Here is a 20,266-nt window from a genome sequence, read left to right as displayed (position 1 = left end):
AGCTCTGGGCTTTGCTGTACTTAATTCTACATTTATGCTTTCTCTGAACACTTCGTTAACCACAGCGCTAGGATCTGTTCTACCTCCGTCGTGCTTCCTAGCCATCTAACCTTGGGCACGTTAACCTACAGAAGCCAATTCTGTGAAATGGGGATAACCGGTACCTAGCAAGGCCTGTGAGGGCTGCACGAGAAGACAAATATAAAAAGTATCTGGAACTTCTGCTTCCAGCCATAAGAGTACTTGGTACAGGACTTGTTCTCCCATTATAAATAACTAGAAAAACTGACAAAATATCTGAAACAACTTTTTTCAGACATCGGATAGTGATCCAAGAGAAAAAAAGAGCCAAAGAAGATGAGTGCTCTGATTCCCACCAGGTTTTCTACCTAGAGGTACTTCTGGAACAACAGTACAGAGCATGGCTTTGAAGAGGGAAGCCAAAACATACTGGAGTTCAGGAAGCCTGAGGTAGCTGATATTTGCTGGGCAGAGTACCAAAGAGGAGGAAAACTACACAGTGAAAGAGGTTCAGAAATCTGCATAAGGGTCCCCTTGAGTCTTGGGCTGAAGAGTAAGCTGCACACAGAGAGAGTAAGATTCCAAAAGCCAGGCAAAGAAAACTCTTAGGGTAGTGTACAGCATGGTGACTATAGTTAATAATACTGTACTGCATATTTGAAAGTTCTGCTAAGAGTAGATCTTAAAAGTTCTCATCCCAAGAAAAAAATTTTTGTAACCTTGTTTGGCAACACATGTTAACTAGACTTACTGTGTGGTAATTTACAATATACACAAGTACTGAATCATTACATTCTACACCTGAAACTAATAGAATGCTATATGTCAATTAGACCTCAATAAAAGAAAGACAGAAAAACTATTCGGCAAAGAAAAACTACCAGAGAATTGGAAAGCAAACAATTCTCACAGTTCACATAAGGCTGGAAGACTGTCAAGTTCTAACCAGCCACAGTAAAGAGACCTCACTGAATATGCAGGTATTCAGACATAAGAAAAGTCATGCCTTAATAGTAGAGCTAAATTAGAGGATAAAGAACTGCTCTAGGTATGCTTTAACAAAGCTTAAGAACAAGATTCATTAGATCAAGCTGTTTTGTAAGTAACCTATCTGCCCACCAAAACAAAGCTCAACAACACTCCTTTTAAAGACACAAAATCTAGACACTCAGCCATAAAACATTCGCAACATACACTCTCTAATCAAAAGTAACCAGATGCACGAAGCAGTAAAATGTCACTCAAAAGCAGGAGAAAATCTGTTAAATGGAGACCTCAAAGGATCCACAAGAATGAGAGAATTGGCACAAAAAAACCTTAAAACAGCCATCATAAATATGTTCAAGTATTTAAAGGACAACATGAACCTTATGAGGAGAAAGAGGGAAAATATAAGAAAAGAGGACCAAATGCAGTTCTGGCCCTGAAGGTGACAATATCTGAAATGAAAATTTCATTGGACTGGATTAACAGCAGATTAAGACACTGTGGAAGAAAAGAAGAACACACTGAATTTGGAAGATATATTAACAGGAATTATCCAAATGGAAGCATAGGGGAAAAAAAGGTTAAAAAAATCAAATCAATAGATACCCCCATGGTATCCTAGTGAGTGATCCAATGTATGTGTAATTGGAGATTCAGAAGATGGGGACAGAAAAAAATAAAGAAATCAAGATTGGTGATTACTATTTTTATTTGATGAAAACTACAAATCCACAGATCCAATCACATCTACACTGTCAAACATAAAGGAAATGATCCTTTGGGAACACGTGAACTGGAAAGCTTTCTCTCTCTCTCTCCTTTTTAGAGGGGGTAGGGGCAGAGGGAGAGGGAGAGAGACTCTTAAGCAGGCTCCATGCCCAGCACAGTGCCTGACTTGGGGCTCAATCTCACGACCTTGAGATCAAGACCTGAGCTGATATCAAGAGTCGTACACTTAACCAACTGAGCCACTCAGGCACCCTAGCATTTTCTCTTTTTAATGATTATATTCAAAGAAAGGGTTTCCTGACACAAAATAAGTTTGGACAGAATGTGGTGAGATGACCTCCTAGCACACAGAGCCAAGTCTCATCCCTGGGCGTGCCATGGCCAGTGAGAGGCTGCTGGGGTATGCAGGGGCTGGCTTTGACCCTGTCGGCTTGAAGTAAGAGAGATAAATATGCAAACTGCCTCTTTCAGGGCTGCAAAATAGAAATACTCTCTGACTTTCTGTTCCCGGGAGGAAACTTGACCCTCTGAAAGGGCAGAAAAAGAAACTATAGACTCTTCTGCTCATCAGCTTTGCCCTGAAAGGTTACAGGGGACTTAAAGGAGGGCACTGCAGCGAAAAGGAACCCTTCGCTGCTGAACATCACAGAACTGTAAAAGTGTGCCATCAGAGACAGTTTGCTAATCCAGGCTCACCCCCCTCTAGCCTTCATGGTTATTGGGATTTTGAGGCAAAATATGCACAAAGTGCTTATTTTGCTTATTCTAGTTTCTTACTTGATGCCACATTGCTTAAGCATGGTCTTGTTATACATTTCTCACATTGCCTTTCATCATCAAGAAGTGGCTGGGAATGTGTGAATGCACAAATAATAGTCTTATCAATTTCTAATCTGGCCATTCATGCACAGAATCGGGTGTTTATAAGGTCCACAATAGCCAAACTACGGAAAGAGCCCAGATGTCCATCGATGTATGAATGGATAAAGAAGATGTGTGTGTGTGTGTGTGTGTGTGTGTGTGTGTGTGTGTATGGAATATTACTCAGCCATCAAAAAGAATGAAATATATGGAATATATATACATATATATGTGAAATATATGGAATACATATATATAATGGAATATTACTCAGCCATCAAAAAGAATGAAATCTTGCCATTTGCAGTGACGTGGATGGAGCTAGAGGGTATTATGCTAAGTGAAATAAGTCAGAGAAAGGCAAATACCACATGATTTCACTCATATGTGGAATTTAAGGAACAAAACAGATGAACCTAAGGGAAGGGAAGGAAAAATAAAATAAGATAAAAACAGAGAGAGGCAAACCATAAAAGACTCTTAACTCTAGGAAACAAACTGAGGGTTGTTGGAGGGGATGGGGGTGAGGGGATGGGGTAACTGGGTGATGGGCATTAAGGAGGGCACTTGATGTAATGAGGACTGGGTGTTTTATGCAACTGATGAATCACTAAATTCTACCCCCATGAAACTACTAATATATTATATGTTTAAAAAAAAATAACCAGGGTGCTTATTATATTCTCTTCCCAGACCCTTTCATATAGCTCTTTGTGGTGAGGATAATTTATATAACACAACAAATTGGGACAACATGAATGAAGCTTATAGGGCAAATGTCAGAGTCTCTGGAAAAGAAGAGTCTCAGGGCATATTGAGATTTAACATTTTATGCAGTTGCAAGCAGAGTATGGAATGTTAAAATAATATTTAAGAGCTGAGGCTATTTATGGGCTTTAATAGTCTCTCTTGCATGTCGTTTCCAAGTTGGCAACAGCAAAACCATGGCAACAGGAAATTCTTCCCTACAGTGGAGTTTATGAATGCTTTTCTGTTTTCATGACTCAACTCCTTATTTAATTTCCTGTGCAGAAAATCGGAGAGATTACTATAGACTGCAATATAGATGTGCTAATCCAAAGACCCTCTCAATGAAAAACAGGTCACAGGTGTCCATGGATGGATTTTGAGATAAAGTTTAAAACTGCCTCCTCACAGACACACAGCAGACGTCAACCTCCTCTAACCTAAATAGATACTTGAGAACTATGTTATTAATGACTTGGGGAACAGGAGTGTACAGGTATGTTCATGTACTTGTATGTTCATGAGCCATAGCCAAAAAAAACCTCTTCCATCATTGTGCTTTTAATCAACAAATTTCAGGAGCCAATCTAATACCAAAGCTAAGAAGCCTATTTTCTTAGGGATTCAATTAGACTATGAATAATAAAAATAGAAAATAAGCAAACAAAGGCCCTCACTATTACTAGAACATAAAAAATGAGTAAGAAAACCATATGAAGACTGGCTGCATAGATAAGCATGAGGATTATGAAAGAAATTCATGAAAGTAAAAAATTCTAGGGCTTACGACCATGTGGTTATAAGATTCTGGAATTTGAATCACTCTAACATTCAGCTAAATATAGTGAAATTTATGCAACACTATCCAGGAGCCATTCTGCATGATTTGCACCCACCGCTCTACTACTCCGTTGACACTTCTGATAACGCGATTTTTTTTTTTTTTTAACCAGTCCAATCCTAGCTATTTTGATTATAGTCTTCAATTGTTTCGGTGGCTCATCCTCCCTCTCCGACTTGCTCTCCCCTATCAGCAGCAGTGTTCTGCAGTAAATGGCAATGTTGTTTTATGGGCAATTTAGCAGATGAACATCAACACAGCAGGAGGGAAATAAGCCTAGCAGGAGAGTATAAGTATTTCTTACTTTTGGTGTCAAGCTGTGCACGATACTTCTCAAATCCTTTGAGCCGAACACGTTCTCCCAACAGCTGAAGGAATTCCTCAAACGCCGGGCCGGCTGACTCATTGTTGTACATCTCCTCTTCAGTGCTCTGTCCAGCTCTGCAGTACATGATGCCCACCTTCTGCTGATAGTTCAGCTGTGAAGAGAGGCCGTACATGCATATAAATGCAGGCAGGTCCACTATGCCCCACCTAACTGCTCCTAACTCCTGTAGGGCACTTGGCCATCAGAAAGCTAACATCTCTCTTCTCTTGAAATCCTTCTGTTTCAATTTTTCTGTCTCTAGTCCAAAAAATACAGTAGAACAAGCATCCACAACTATAATCTTCACAAGTTAAGAGAAAAGGCCAGAAAAATGAATTAACACTTCCTGTACGTCAAGATCATGCAATGTTAGAACACATGTTGATACTTTAGGGAATTTCTCTGAATGGATTACAAAGTACAAAATGAGGCTCTAAAAAACAGCTTGGCAACTAAAGGTAATTCCTTTTTAATCATCTTCCCCTTTTAGGGCTTTACAAATTTAAAAGCAGAGGTCCACTTTACAAAAGATACTTTAATATATATTGTTTCACACTAAAAAGCCCATAAATATACTTGTGAATTCTAGGTGTTTTTTTTTTTGGTAAAACTGGATTTCGATTTCACTCCCAATGCCATTTTTCCAATATCCTAAATTATAAACCTCAGTTATATCTTTGTTAGAGCACTAGCATCATCAACAATATACTTTTCAAATATTTTTCTAAAAGATGAGTGCCTGAATAGAAACTTTAAAAGGGGTTTCATAATGGCAAATCAGCTAGTGGCAAATACTCCTTCCTCAGAGACAGTAAAAAAAAATCATTCAGGAGATTTAAGTATCATGTAACATTAATCAAAATATTTACTCATCATTGAAAAGTCTAGTCATTCTGCAAACAAATTTTATGGTGATATTAGTCATTTAACAAGACATTAGTTTTCTTTTTCTTTTAAGATGTATTTATTTATTTGGGAGAGAAAGAAAGAGGGAGCGCAGGCGCACACATGAGCGGGGGGGGGGCAGACGGAGAGGGACAGAGAGCATCTCCAACAGACTCCCTGCTGAGCACGGGAGCCCTACATGGGGCTGGATTCCAAGACCCTGAGAACACGACCTGAGCCGAAACCCAGAGTCAGACGCTCAACTGACGGATCCACCCAGGTGCCCCAAGACATTAGTTTTGGTATAAAACTTCAGACTTTTAATTCCGCAGTGAAATCGAGGCACTCCATACTGCTCTGGTCTCTTTCCAGAGTGACAATGCAGCCAGTGCATCGGTCAATTTTCATCTCCCAAAGTGAAAGGGGGAAGGGAGGAGGCAAAATTGTAACAGCTAACATTTACCGAATACCCACCATACGCCGATCGCTGGTTAGTACTTCAGATGCATTAGCTGATCCTCACAATAGCCCAGAGAGCAAATATCCCTGTGTGACACATCGGCATAGTCGGAGAATGGAAGCCCAGTAGCGAGAGACACAAGACCACAAACTCCGTCCTGTGACCCGGCTGGCTCTGTTAACTACTACCAAGATTCAACCAGGCTTGAATCCACAGCCCCTTATTTGCAATTCTGAAGTTGAAAGGTAAAAACCAAATTTAGGCAAACACATGTGGCAGTAAAACTTGATATGGGCTGACATTAATACTCTTAATTTATCCCAGGTTATATGAATCTTCACATTTTTCCCCTGTGGAAATATTAATGTGATTGTGGGGTGCGGTCTCAGACCCCAGTGGGAATATTACCATATGGTGTATACATTCTCTTGTCCTTCTAAAATGCGGACATTTCTGAATTCTGAAACCCATCCAGCCCCCACCATTTTACATAAGGCATTGTGAACCTTAAGTACTCTTTCCAACTTTTTTTTTTTTTTTTTAAAGATTTTATTTATTTATTTGAGAGAGAGAGAATGAGAGAGAGCACATGAGAGGGGGGAGGGTCAGAAGGAGAAGCAGACTCCCTGCCGAGCAGGGAGCCTGATGCGGGACTCGATCCAGGGACTCCAGGATCATGACCTGAGCCGAAGGCAGTCGCTTAACCAACTGAGCCACCCAGGCGCCCTCTTTCCAACTTTTTAAACCAAGTGATTCAGAATAGTAATGAGAAAATGTCATAGGGGCAAAACTCTCACTTGCTTTCCTCCCTCCACCGCACATTACCTCATTGACAAGAAAGCTCCACGGCCTTTATACAACGCCCCCAGACATGAGAGCTCCTAGGAGTGTCCGGCAGAAGGTCAAGTTCCAAGTCAGAAACTCGCAAATAAGCGGATATAGTAATAATGGCATATTTTCAAAACAGCATGTGACGTCACATTATTTCTACTTCCTTTAAATTATCGACAGAAACACATTTGACTTAATTCATTTTCATATCCTACATGTAGGTAAAACAGAAGAGGTTAGAATAAAACCTACTGCACACCACTGACATTTCACCCTTCTGTCAGCTGGCCTGCTTCAAATGTCTGAATGTGGCTAATGTTTGCAAGGGGACTCCTACAGGTAGAGATCTCACCTGGGCTTTAGAATTAATCTGAGTACCTACCCTATTAGGCCTCAACAAATAAAAAACAGTGGTGGGCTCTGGGTCAACTACAAAAGAAGTCCTTCATACAGCCACATCTTTCCTGTCTCCCTGCAGGGAGGGCTATCAAAGACATGAAGGCAGGGGGAGAAAGGAAGGGGTTGTGAGCGATTTGCTGTTTGGCTCTGTGCCTCCCAGATCAGCCTTCTCAGGCCACGACGTAAAACAAAAGTCACCCTGTTCAAGAGAAAGCATCACAGGGACACTGGATTTGTGGATGGCTTTTTAAAACTTCTCAGATAAAGGCCTAAGATTTCACTGTGCAACATTCAAAAGGATTCGTTTATAGAAAAAAGCCGTTCACTACAGAGAGAAGTAAGGAAACTTCCCCCGAACCACTGGAGAAGCTGTATCTGAGGACAATGAGACAGTGTGCCGCCTTCTTCTGACAGATTTCTCATCCTCTAGTGAACTCCACCGGCAGCTCGGGGAACAAACTGGCGTAGGCTGCTCGTGAAAGCAGGAGCCTTTAAGAGGATTAGGAAATTTGTTAGAATGTTAGATTCCCTCCAGTTTGAAACTGTGCCAAATGTCACTGCTCTATCCTCTAACGTGACAATATGACTGTATTCATGGCTTCTACTGCAATTAAATCAAGGTAGGTGGTATTCTCTGAACACAGGCTCCTGGCATCCTCAGTTAGCAGCCCTGCTCCCTGCGAGAGGAAGGAGCTGGTAGAGAAGAGTTAGGTAAATATGATACGGGCCACTGCAAGAGGAAGAGCAAATGTAAATGGAGGCAGAGCTATGGTTTGGGGTTTTAAGTTGTTAGGAGGTTATATAAAACAGCACTTTTTTTTTTTTTTTTTTTTTGAGACACACACAAACACATCTGTATGGATTTACATACATGAATATATAATCCTTCCATGTAATGCTCAAAATAGAGTTATGAGGACACCAGAAGCCATCCTGGGAACAGGTTGTGTTTATCCACAGTTTAGGATTCTCGCTTTAGATAATCTCAGGGCCATGCTATACAATTCCATGCTTGTCTATCAACTGTTCACAGGGAACATTCTGGAAGTGTTTGGAAACCCACAAATGTTTCTACTATAACAAGTAATGATGGTCAATCCAACAGGACAAAGGTTGTATTTGACAGGAAGGTCTTGAATCTCAATAAAGCAAAGTGTCCTTAAACCCGACCAAAAGTGGGGCGCCTGGGTGGCTCAGTTGGTTAAGCGACTGCCTTTGGCTCAGGTCATGATCCTGGAGTCCCGGGATCGAGTCCCGCATCGGACTCCCTGCTCAGCAGGGAGTCTGCTTCTCCCCCTGACCCTCCCCCCTCTCATGCTCTCTCTCTCTGTCTCATTCTCTCTCTCTCAAATAAATAAATAAAATCTTTAAAAAAAAAAAAAAAACGACCAAAAGTGACATGGGCTCTCATAGCTAGGAACCAACAGTAGATAAAATCGCTCTTCCTCTAATAAACTGGATACTTCAACACAGAATCAAAGAAACAAATACTACCATCTGATTTACATAGCCCTGAGTGTCTGGGAAAGATGGATGATAAAGTCACAGCCCTCTGCCAATAGAAACAGATTTGAATAACCAACTTCTCAGTTCTGTATTTTCACCTCTTCTTGCCTGGTGTCCTGGCCTCAGGAAGGCTACTGGGGCAGCAAAGACCAAGAGAAAAACCCAGTTCTCAAATTCTTATAAAATCTTTACATTGTCTGACTTAATCCAGAAATTTCAAACCGTCACTATGAGTCATGGTATTTCAATTGTGAGGCAGTTCTCAGAGTGTGGGCCATGAAGGCTTGAGGGTGCTTGAGCTTTGCTCTGGGACATAGATATTTGGAAATAGTTTGATCTTTTCAGTTCTTGCTTTTAAACTCTGTTAGGTCGTACAACACCAATGTTTAACTTAAAGATAATTTTGTCCCACTATTGAGGCAAAACCATCCCGGGATGACTCCTTTGCCATGTGAACTAGGAGGTTCTCCAGTCGGCCTGGTGGAGGCAGAAGCTATTCCTGGCCTCGTGGGAGGACTGAGGATTTGCCCCCTAAACCTGGAAGGTGGTTCCCACACTGGACTCAAGTCACTTCCTCAAATGCATGCACTTACTAGTACTCATCTCTGCAAACTCCACCCTTCTTGGTTTCCCTGGACTCACCTGTAAGTCTCAACTCAGGAGACTGCTGGGCTTCCACGGATGCCCCCCAAACCTCTGCACTGCAGTCTGCAAACTCTTCAGGCAGAAAGCTGGTGTGATCTCACTGTCCTTTCAATCTGCATCCCACCTCCCAGAGATCACTGTCCTTTGCTGCCTAATGCCCAAAGTCCTAAAAACCAACTGTTTCATTGTTTTGCCTATTTTTTTTAAATTGTTTCTGATGGAAAGGTAAATCCAGTCCCTCTTTCTTAATCTTGGCTAGAAGCAGAAATCTACCTTGAATTTTTAAATCAACTTTATTGGTATATAATTTCTGAACAGTAAACTGCATCCATTTGATTAAATGAGTTCTAATACACCTGTACCATCATCAAAATACAAAAAATTTCCATCATTTCCGAGTTTCTGATTCCTCTTTGTAGCCCATCCCTGAATCAACTAACTCAGATGATCACTGTCCCCCCCGCCCAACTATAAATTACTTTTGCTTACATTTTTAAAGAATATTTTTGTTGGGTAAGATCCACTGTGAAAGTTACTCTTTTGGCACTCTAGAAACCTGTGTTGGCTTCTACCTTTTCTTTAGGCTTCAGAGCCCAACAAATGATTGATTTTAACAGCTAATTGTCCCATTCATCTTTGGAGGACCTTTTTCCCTCTGTTTATGGTCTTTCTCTTTTTCTTCTATTTTCAGAAATTTTTATCCTGATGGACCTATGCCTGATTTTCTTTATATTTATTGTGCTTAGGGGAGGCAGAGCTCCATAAATCCATCTTAATTCATTATCTTTCAACAGTTTTGGAAATCTTTCTACCAATATATCTTAAAATACTGATTCTATCCCCCAAATAATGCTTTGTTTCCTCTGGGGAATTCCATTACATAGATGTATTTCATTCTGGCTCAATGCCTTTTAGATACTTTTCTGTATTTCTCATATTTTTTTGTTTCCATTCTTCAGTTAAAACTTTTCTTGTAATTGCACCCCTATGTTTACTGCAGCATTATTTACATCATCAAACTATGGAAGCCTCCCAAGTGTCCATTGACTGATGAATGGATAAAGAAGATGTGGATGTACACACTGGAATATTACTCAGCCATCAAAAAGAATGAAATCTTGCCATTTGCAACAACATGAATGTATCCAGAGAATATTATGCTAAGTGAAAAAGGTCACAGAAAGACAAATACCATATGATCTCATTCATATGTGGAATTTAAGAAACAAAACAAGCAAAGAAAAAAAAGGGGATGGAGAGACAAACCAAGAAACATACTCTTAACTATAGAGAACAAACTGATAGCTACCAAAGGGGAAGTGGGGGGGGGGGGGGAGTAGGATATGGAGATTAAATAGTACATTTATCATGATAAAAACAAAACAAAAAAAAGAAAAACAATTTTCTGGTAATTTATCCTCAATTCAACAATTTTCTCTTTTGCTCTAGTATGTTCTTAAACATATCTATCGAAATTTTAACTTTTGGCTATTTTATCCCATTCTAGAATTTCAACTGGATTGTCTTACAGAGGCAGTGTTCCCTGAACTCCATTTTTTATTTCTGCAGCCCTCATGAAATCAAGGCTGGTCTGTCCCTAACTTTTATTTGCAGCTTTATGTGGACTTAAGCCCCAAGCCTGTCATAAAACAGCAAATGTCTAAGGAAAAAAAGCACTGCATGATGCTAATTTTGATGAATACCATTTTCTAAGTTATTTCTTGTCTGGATCAAGTTTTTGGTGTTATGTCTCAGAACTCTTTACCAGGTTCCCAGGTCCCAAAGATTTTTTTCCTATGTTACTATCAAAATTTTTATAGTTTTATATTTCAATGATCCATTTGAATAAATTTCTGTACAATGTGGGATGTTTAGGTCAAGATCATTATTTTGTCTATGGATGTTTAATTGTCCCAGCACCTTTGTTTGAAAAACCTATCCTTCCTACATTGAACTGTTCTTACACCTTTGTCAAAAATCACTTGGATACTGGGGCGCCTGGGTGGCTCAGTCAGTTAAGCGTCTGTCTTCGGCTCAGGTCATGATCCCAGGGTCCTGGGATCGAGTCCCCCATCGGGCTCCCTGCTCAGCGGGAAGTCTGCTTTTCCCTCTCCCAATTAAATAAATAAAATCTTTTAAAAAAAAATCACTGGGATATATGTGGGGACGGGTGCTATTTCTAGTTTCTCTCTCCTGTTCCATTGATCCATTAGTCTGTCCTCCCAATAATAAAACATAGTTTTGATTACTATTGTCACATAATAAGTCTTAAAATCAGGAAGAATGATTTCCCTCATGTCATTCTTCTTTTTCAAAACTATTTTAGCTATTCTAGTTCCTTTGCCTTTCCATAGAAATTTCAGAATAATCTTGTCTATAATTACAAAATATCTTACTGGGATTTTGATATTGTGTTGACTGTGTATCAATTAGAGAACCGACATCATTCAGATATTGAGTCTTTCAATCCACAAACATGGTATGTCTCTCCATTTATTTAGGTCTTCTTTTATTTTTTTTTCATCAGTGTTTTACAGTTTTTAGCGCACAAGTCCTATACATGTTTTGTTAGATATATACCCAAGCATTCATTTTTTATTGTGGGACTGTAACGGTATTGTAATTTTAGGTTCCACACATTCATTAAAAGAAATCAAATTGAGAACTACACCAAAGTAAAAAGCTTTTGTCCAATGAAGGAAACCATCAACAAAAGGAAAAGGCAACCTAGTGAACAGAAGATATTTGCAAATAATATATCTGATAAGGGGTTAATATCCAAAATATATTAAAAAATGTATAGAACTCAACACCAAAGAAAAAGTGACTCCAAACAAGTAATCCAATTAAAATGGGCAGAGAACCCAAATAGACATTTTTCCAAAGAAGACATATAGGTGGCCAAGAGACACATGAAAAGATGCTCAACATGATTAATCATCAGGGAAATGCAAATCAAAACCATAATGAAATATTACCTCAGAATGGCTAAACTCAAAACCACAAGAAATAACACATGTTGATGAGGATGTGGAGAAAAGGGAACCCTTGTGCACTACTGATGGGAATGCAAATTGGGGCAGCCCCTGTGGAAAACAGAATGGAGGTTCCTCAAAAAAATTAAAAATGGAAATACCATATGATCCAGTAATTCCACTACTGTGCATTTACCCAAAGAAAATGAAAACACTAATTCAAAAAGATAAATGAACCCCTATGATTATTACAGCATTATTTCCAATAGCCAAGATATGGAAGCAACCTAAATGTCCTTTAATAGATGAATGGATAAAGAAGAGGTGGTACATATATACAACAGGATATTACTCAGGCATAAAAAGGAATGACGTCTTGTCATTTTCAACTACATAGATGGACCTAGAGGGTATCGTGCAAGGTGAAATAAGTCAGAGAAAGACAAATACCATATGATTTTTTTATATGTGGAATCTAAAACAAACCAATAAACAAAGCAGAAACAGACCCATAAATACAGAGAACAAACTGGTGGTTGTCGGGGGTGGGGGTGGGAAAGACAAAATGGGTGAAGGGGAGTAGGAGATACCGGCTTCTAGTTATGAAATGAGTAAGTCATGGGGATGAGCACAGCATAGGGAGTATAATTAATGGTACTGTAATAGCACTGCAGGGACAGATGGTAGCTACACTGTGGTGAGCTCGGCGTAATGTAGAGACTTGAATCACTGAGCTGCACGCCTGAAACTAATGTAACACTGTGTGTCAGCTATACTTCAATTAAAAGAAACAACAAAGATACCACATTAATCACTGTGAGTTGATGTTGAATCCTACAACCTTGCTGAACACACCGCTGTAGTTCTAGGAAGTTTTTGTAGATCCCTTGGGGTTCTGTACATAGACTATCATGTCACCTGAAACAGAGACAGTTTTATTTTTTCCTTTCCTTTATCTAACATCTTTTATTTCCTTTTCTTGCCTTATTGTGCTGATTAGAACTTCCAGTATCATGCTGAATAGCAATGGTGACTGTATCTCCTTGCTTTTTTTTTTTTTTATCTCCTTGCTTCTTAACCCTAAATCTTTCATCAGTAAGTAGGATATAAAGTATAGATGTTTTGTAGATGTTTTTCATTAAGTTGAGCAAGTTCCTCCCTACTTCCGTTTTTATCATGAATGACCACTGGGTTGTTCCTCAAATCCCACAATCCTTAGCCAATCTGCCTCCTTCTCTCCACCTTGCAAATTTTATGCTTGCTTTATATACAGTGTACAAGGTTTTTAGCTGTACTTAGCAGGAAGAATCGGCTAAAAATAGATCTACCCCGTATTTCTAGAAGCAAAAGTACAAACTTACTTTTAAAAACTATTTTGTCCAGTGTTCCTGGTTATTCTCATTGGGTGGGCTGGTCTGCAGCAAACTATTCTGTCATCACTGGACATGAAGACCTTGTTCATTTTTTAAAATCCTCACGATTCACACTGATAGCATTTACTTTGGCTTGTTCTTCATAAACATGACAACTTTCTTAACCACTTCTTAAAGACTCATCCCTATACTGTCCCCTAAAAAGAATGTCAAAGAGACTGGAAAAATTCAGTGTAGTGGGCAAAAAAATGCTAATTAGAAAAGTTGTCCTCATTGGAAATTACTAACAAAAATAAAATCACTTTTTAAAAATGACATGGATACTGGGTAGGAATGTTATTTTTAAAATCTGACTGAGATGCTATCAAATTACTTTTATTTGTGCACAGACATATTCTAAGCTATTTTTATTTTAGCATAACATAAAAAATTCTACACAAACATACAATAATCTTCTCTGATGTTGTGAAAAATTTCTCACAAAAATAAAAAGCTTCATATTGGGTATTAAATTGATAATAAATGTACCTGGTTTTGACTTGACATTAAGACAAATTTCTATTACATAGAAAAAGGCTCTTCACTGCAGCATTTTTTGTAATAGGAAAAGATGGGAATCAATCCAAAAGCCCATCAATAGGGAAACTGATAAATTATAGTAAAGCAACACAACAGAATATTATGCAGCCATAAAAACAGGAAAGCTTTCTATATTGACATAGAAAGATCTCCAAAATACATTACTCAGTGAAAAGAGAAAATGTCCACAGCATGCTATATTCCGTATAAGGAAGAAATAAGACTCTATATGCATATATGAGGACATCTGTATAAAGAAAAACAATATATAAGAAACTAGTAAAAGTGGTTATGTAGGAAGAGAGAGGGGAGGAGATAGAGCAGAGTAGGAATGGGATCCCTCGAAGTAAACATAATTAATTTTGATTTCTGCACCATTTGAAGATATTAGCTAGTTAAGTCCCATAGGAAAGAAACTAGATTTTTGTTCTAAAGCTGAATTGAAAACACAATCTACAATTTAAAGTCAAGACTGAAATATCTGCACTCCATTACTCTTTTTGGACCGTGAACCAAAGCATCCTCACTGCATGTCTTTGCCATGCTCACATCCACCACTGCAAACTGCAGTCCCACCACAGCCAAACGTCTTCCAGACGTCACCGCTATCAGCTGTCTTACCACTAGAAAGGGCTCCACCCTGTCATCCAGCCCAGCCTCAGCCAGGCAAAAGAGCACGGATGAGCCAGGGCACAGTAATCATTACTTGTGAAGAGACAAGATAAAGCTACCAATGTCACTGCCTTCTTCCCTCACCTGAGGACTGTCACGTGTATTTCCCTCCTGATAACACACATACAGATCCACGAGCTGTCTAGAACCAATGTGGTGGTCATCTGAACTTTAATTGGGCATTAGCTGTTACCATAATCAAAAGAAGAATAAAATTTCAGGAATGGTACTTGTTCTGCCAAAGCTTCATTTGTATAAAATGGGTTTTGGGAAAAGTGTTTTCCTTACGATTCATTCTTTAAATCTAGCTGCCTGAATCAAAGAAGAAAGTGGCTGGTCAAACTCATTTATCCTCAATAAAATAATGCAACGTGGCAATGAACAGGCTAAGCAGCAGAGAATTTCATCCACATCCTTAATCAAAAAACCAGTGCTATTCATTATCAAATAACATTGCTTCTTTCCTTAACATTTATTCTTGAAATAAATATTGCAGACCTAATTAGATATGATCGTTTTCCCCTTTAACTTCAATAACTTGAAGGGTTGAGTTTTTAAGGAATAGAAAGCCCAATAAATATTTTCATTTCTTCGCATTTTTAATAATTATCTAGAAAAACAGTGGAGATACTCATTTAGGTAAAACCACTACCGTGTACATGAAACTTGACATTTCCTGATAAAAACAGGACTACCAATTTTCTCGACTGCAAACTGGCAATTGTACTTTAATATGTTCTACTTAATATTGGGCACCAAAGCCAGCAGCACTAATGCTTGGAGCCGTCTTTCCACAGTTTCTTCTCCCACTCATGGGAGGGAGAGGAGGATGGGGTGTTCAGTGCATTGTGTAAGAGTGCAGGCTCTGGAATCTGAATGCTTGGATTCAAGGCCCGCCTCCACCAGACCCTAATTGTGAATGGTGGGGTCTTTCGGCCCCTTTGTGCCTCGGTGTTCTTGTCCATAAAGCAAGAACAATGACAGCACTGACATCAAAGGATTCTGAGGACTAATTAAAATAATTCATGTAAATTGATTCACAGGGTGCCTGGCTTGGTCACTGCTCAATAAAAAACACCTATGTTTGTTACTCCCTTACATGTGTCTCACACGCCTGCCATAACCACACTCTGCCTTCATCCCTCTGTGCTTGGTTCTTCCTGTTCTGAGTCTCGACCACCGCCCTGCTGGGTCTCGGGCCCGAGGATATCCTCCTCCCTTCCGTGGCCCATCTTGGGAATAGGCCTAACCAGTCATGACTTGGCCCTGTTGCCTGCACCTCCACCGCTCTTTGTTTGCAATTCTCTCATTATATTCGTTATATTAAACCTGACTTTCATTATAGTAATTTATGACCTTGTCTCCTTCATGGGTAAGGACTGTGTCTTACTAGCCTATTTATTCTCCATAGTATTTAACAATCCACAAAGAGTGGTTCTCAATAAGCACTTATTAGATTTGGAACAGTTGTGCTTACTTATGACCGTGAACATAACGTATTACACAGCCTGTACTAGCAGCCCTCTCATGGGAGGCTCACAAAGGTTAAATGAGATAGTGCATGCAACGGGCTCCTAACAAGCTATTATTTTATCGTTATCAACCACAGCTAACAGTTCTTCGGTACGCACCATGTGGCCGGCATGGTGGCTTTTCATTCCCCTTGCACAGAGTAGATGAGATAATGGTGTTTTTTAAATGACTGATGAAGAAAATGGCTTTGACATGGCAAATTTAAAAGTAACTATTATTAAATTTATATTATTAAAAAGTTGGGTTGAATAGATCATGAAATTCCTGATACTTTACAGCATAGTTTTGCGTATCTAAATAATTCAAGACATGCAGAAGTATAAAAACTTGCAAATCGTAAAAACAAAGGGCAGTATTCTGCAAATGCGTGTACCCAGTGTTTAGGACTACTAAGGGAAAACAACACTGAGAACTTCTTGAAGTCTCAATCTTCTCAACCGTACAACAGGCCAATGATTAGAAGCCCTGTGCAGGGCACTCTAAGGAGTAAATCAGGACATGTGGTAAAATGCTTACAGTAGTGCAATAAGTAAACATACATGCTGATCTAATTTGTTTTTATCATAAATGATGCTCTCAATTATTGAATAAGTGAAGATCTAGGACCAAGATGGATAAACTAAATCCAGAGTTGATCCCAAGTTTCTGAATCACAGACTGTTCTAAATTCTTGACATTGTGAAATCACTGGTAGGGTATTGCCCTATATAGGAGGATGGAAATGGACATCAATAAATAGTGAGAGGCCCAGAAAGGCATCAGGAAGGAAAATGTGAAAGCTCGGATAAGCCACATATACAACATGGATTAGCATATATTCGTTTTCTAAAACTTCAGGAATTAAAATGCCTACCTTCAGTTCCTGCAAACATATCAGTCTAATCAAATGAAAAACACATTTTTATGAAATGCTTTCTTTTATATATTAGATATAATTTTAATTTGTTCTTCTATTCATTTCAGCTTTTAAAAGTGGTAAAATGAAAAAATAAAGCACCAGAGATCTGAAAGGCAAAATGTCACAATGAAGCAAGCAAATAGTGTTTTCTTTTTCCCCCCCAAGCATAATCATATAAGCTGTTTAAAGGAAAAAAGATACTAAAGGAATTGTTTAAATAAAGCTTAAGGAGAGATCTAGAAGTCCTTTTCAGTGAGTCTAGTTTCCCGGTATCATTCTATGAATCTTTTTAAATATAAGAATGTACAAAGCATGAAATTATGGATGGAAACAGAAAATGCTTTGCAATGATTCAAATGCGTAACCTACTGCACTTATATGCATTTCTTTTTAAAAATCTGTATGAAAGGCATGAAAATAATCATTTTCTCAAAATGATTCCAAGGCATTAATGAGATTTCCTACCAAAAAAATGACTCCCCAGACTAAACACTCAAGTATGCGTGTCATCTGCTTTTTATCAGCACAATCCTGGCTTTGAATGCTATGGAGATATAAATGAAAAGACAGAGGCCAAGGGAGCGGGGGGGTGGTGCCCCTTAGTCCAGATTTAGAGCTGCATATAGAAAATAGCAGGCTTTAAACTTTTAGGTTCTACTGCCTAGCAAAATTTCCAAAATAAAACCGGGGAGACTACCCTAGGTTGCCAAATTTTAATTTCTCAGAGGAAAGGCATTAAAGAAAATAACTAACACATATTATCATCAATAATTTATGAAGGAAAGGATATTTTAATACCCCCTAAGAATAAGAAGCCCATAATTTTAGAATGGGCAGTTCTATGAATTAAATAAATTTAGCTTTAAGTTAAACTCACTATATAGTGTTCTTATCTTTTCTACGTTGATGGGACCAGAAAGTGTTCATCACTAAGAGAGGGCATAAAATGGGCCAGAGACCACACAAGATGTCTTTAATTAGGGCACCCAGTTTTTAGCGAATATGGGTACAACAAAGGGAAAAATGGCAAAAAATACCTCCCTTCTATAAAAAAACTTGTTCCAATGTAGGATTTAGAATGTTCAATTTGTGATTACATTATCAGTGTCTAAATATAATTCTCCTTGAAAAGCACAGTAACTGAAAAGGCTGAATCCATAAAGTTGAACCTAATCCTCATTTTTCTATTCCTCCTCTGTTAGATTGAATGTTCAGAACATTTACTGGAAAACAGCCCCCAAACAGTTAAGCATCAGCGGTCTTCTGAAGCATTCCAAGTGTGCCCAATTTGCATGTTATAAACATGGACAAGCAGAGCCTCCTTGAAATCTATGTACAGAACAGATATCAGCTGGGCTCTCTGACAAGTAAAATGAATGGACAGAGAGAGCAATGATTAGAGAAGTTGTGTCCAGCCATTGGTTCCTAATATATCCCTACTGGCTGAATGAAAAGAATATACCTTAAAATGGATTTTTTAAAAACTCCTATTCATTTTAATAATGTCTGAATTTTTGGTTAATTAAGGAGATGCCATCGAAATTTGTTCATAAAATGGCATTCAGTAAGTGGAACAATTTTATGTTTGGAGGAATTTTTTTTAATGCAATAGTAAAGCTATTATTAGTCATACTGACAGGATGTAATATGGCTGAAATGTTCAAAGATGTTCAAAGAGAGAGTCAGAGTATATAAATACAGCATCTAACACAACTAGCCCAGATGCTCAAATTATTCCAAGCAGAATGTGGGCATATCCCCGTTTAGTGGATTTTCCAGAGTATAACTTTTCATCCTCTACCCTTATGCTGTTTCTGTATGGATTATCCTATCAACCATCTGCATCTTGACCAAAGGGCCACACATTAAGGTATAGGAAGTATGGAAGTGAGAAAATCTTGAGAATTTTCCTTTTGTGACTAATTAGGACACAAATTTTTAAAATTTTGTATTTAGAAATCTTGGCTGGAATACATCTTTGGTGGTATAAATAGACTTTTCAAAACTGAAGCGTTTAAGAACAGCATGGGGTAGTGGCTAATTAACTGTGTGAACCTGGGCTTACTACTCAATCTCCCTGTGCCTCAGGGTCCTCAACTCTAAAATGGGGATAATAATGGTGCCATCCTCATAGGGTTGGGAGAGTAAAAGGGGTAACATATTTAAGGCACTTAAAACAGAGCCTCTTATTGCTACTACTTATTCCTAAAGTATCTGAAAAATTCACTGCATTTATGGAAGATTTTATACTGAAAGAGCTGAACACAGTTTAAGAACCATATCTACCAATTCAGACATAGAAAATTTCATCAGATGAGAAACGTTCAGAGAGTTAAGAAGAAAATGAGTAAGTGCAAAAAGACCACACTGAGATAAATGGTATCAGTTTTCCCTGTCCAAAAAGAAGTATCAAGGTCTGTATTCTGGAAACCTAGCAGTTAATCTGAGCAGCAAGAATATCTTCCACCAGAAGCCAAACTCACCCCTTGTTCATCCAGTTTCATGAGTTGCTCTGTGACCTTTGGAGTGTTGAAGGCCAACCTCAAGCACTGGATGTTGAGCTCAGGAATCACATGCTCCAGCACTTCCTTCAGGGGCAATCCTCTGGCGGTCGAGTGCTTTGCCGTTGAGGGAATGGCATCCTCCAGGACTGAGCCTCTCAGTGTCATGAGCTGAAAGACAGACATGTGCTCGGCTGAGGGCTCTCTCGGTGTGGGAGAGGCGTAACTACATCGAATGCACTGACGGCCTAGGTTAGGGTGCTGCTGAGGAGCAGGGAACGACTTCTGAAGGGGAAGCCGGTGAGGGAGAAAGAATGAAGGGAGTGATAGAAGAACTCTGTAATGAAAAGAGACCAACGCTTCCAAGACCCAGGCAAGTCCAAAGGAACTCATCATCAAGCCTTCCAGGGACACCGACTTAAAAATCAATTAAGGCCATTTCCTTAAAGAGCTCAA

The 20,266-nt window shown here is 39.0% G+C and overlaps 1 protein-coding gene across 35 annotated transcripts in view; it reads right to left on the bottom strand.

The window, feature by feature from the left end:
* The window catches only part of SIPA1L1 (signal induced proliferation associated 1 like 1), a 385,985-nt gene that overhangs the window by 97,923 nt on the left and 267,796 nt on the right, over nucleotides 1–20,266 (bottom strand). For all 35 annotated transcript variants that reach the window (XM_032405449.1, XM_032405459.1, XM_032405458.1 and 32 more), the window contains 2 exons: nucleotides 19,793–19,981; nucleotides 4,491–4,665 (listed from right to left, as the gene is read on the bottom strand). In XM_032405449.1, the coding sequence (XP_032261340.1) occupies nucleotides 4,491–4,665; nucleotides 19,793–19,981 (364 nt within the window). The remainder of the gene's footprint in view (nucleotides 1–4,490; nucleotides 4,666–19,792; nucleotides 19,982–20,266) is intronic.

This window comes from Phoca vitulina, unplaced genomic scaffold (assembly GCF_004348235.1).
Source record: "Phoca vitulina isolate PV1807 unplaced genomic scaffold, GSC_HSeal_1.0 scaffold7, whole genome shotgun sequence".
Taxonomy (NCBI): Eukaryota; Metazoa; Chordata; class Mammalia; order Carnivora; family Phocidae; genus Phoca; species Phoca vitulina.
The sequence above is the reverse complement of the archived record's forward strand: the minus strand, read 5'-3'. Positions and strand labels throughout refer to the sequence as shown.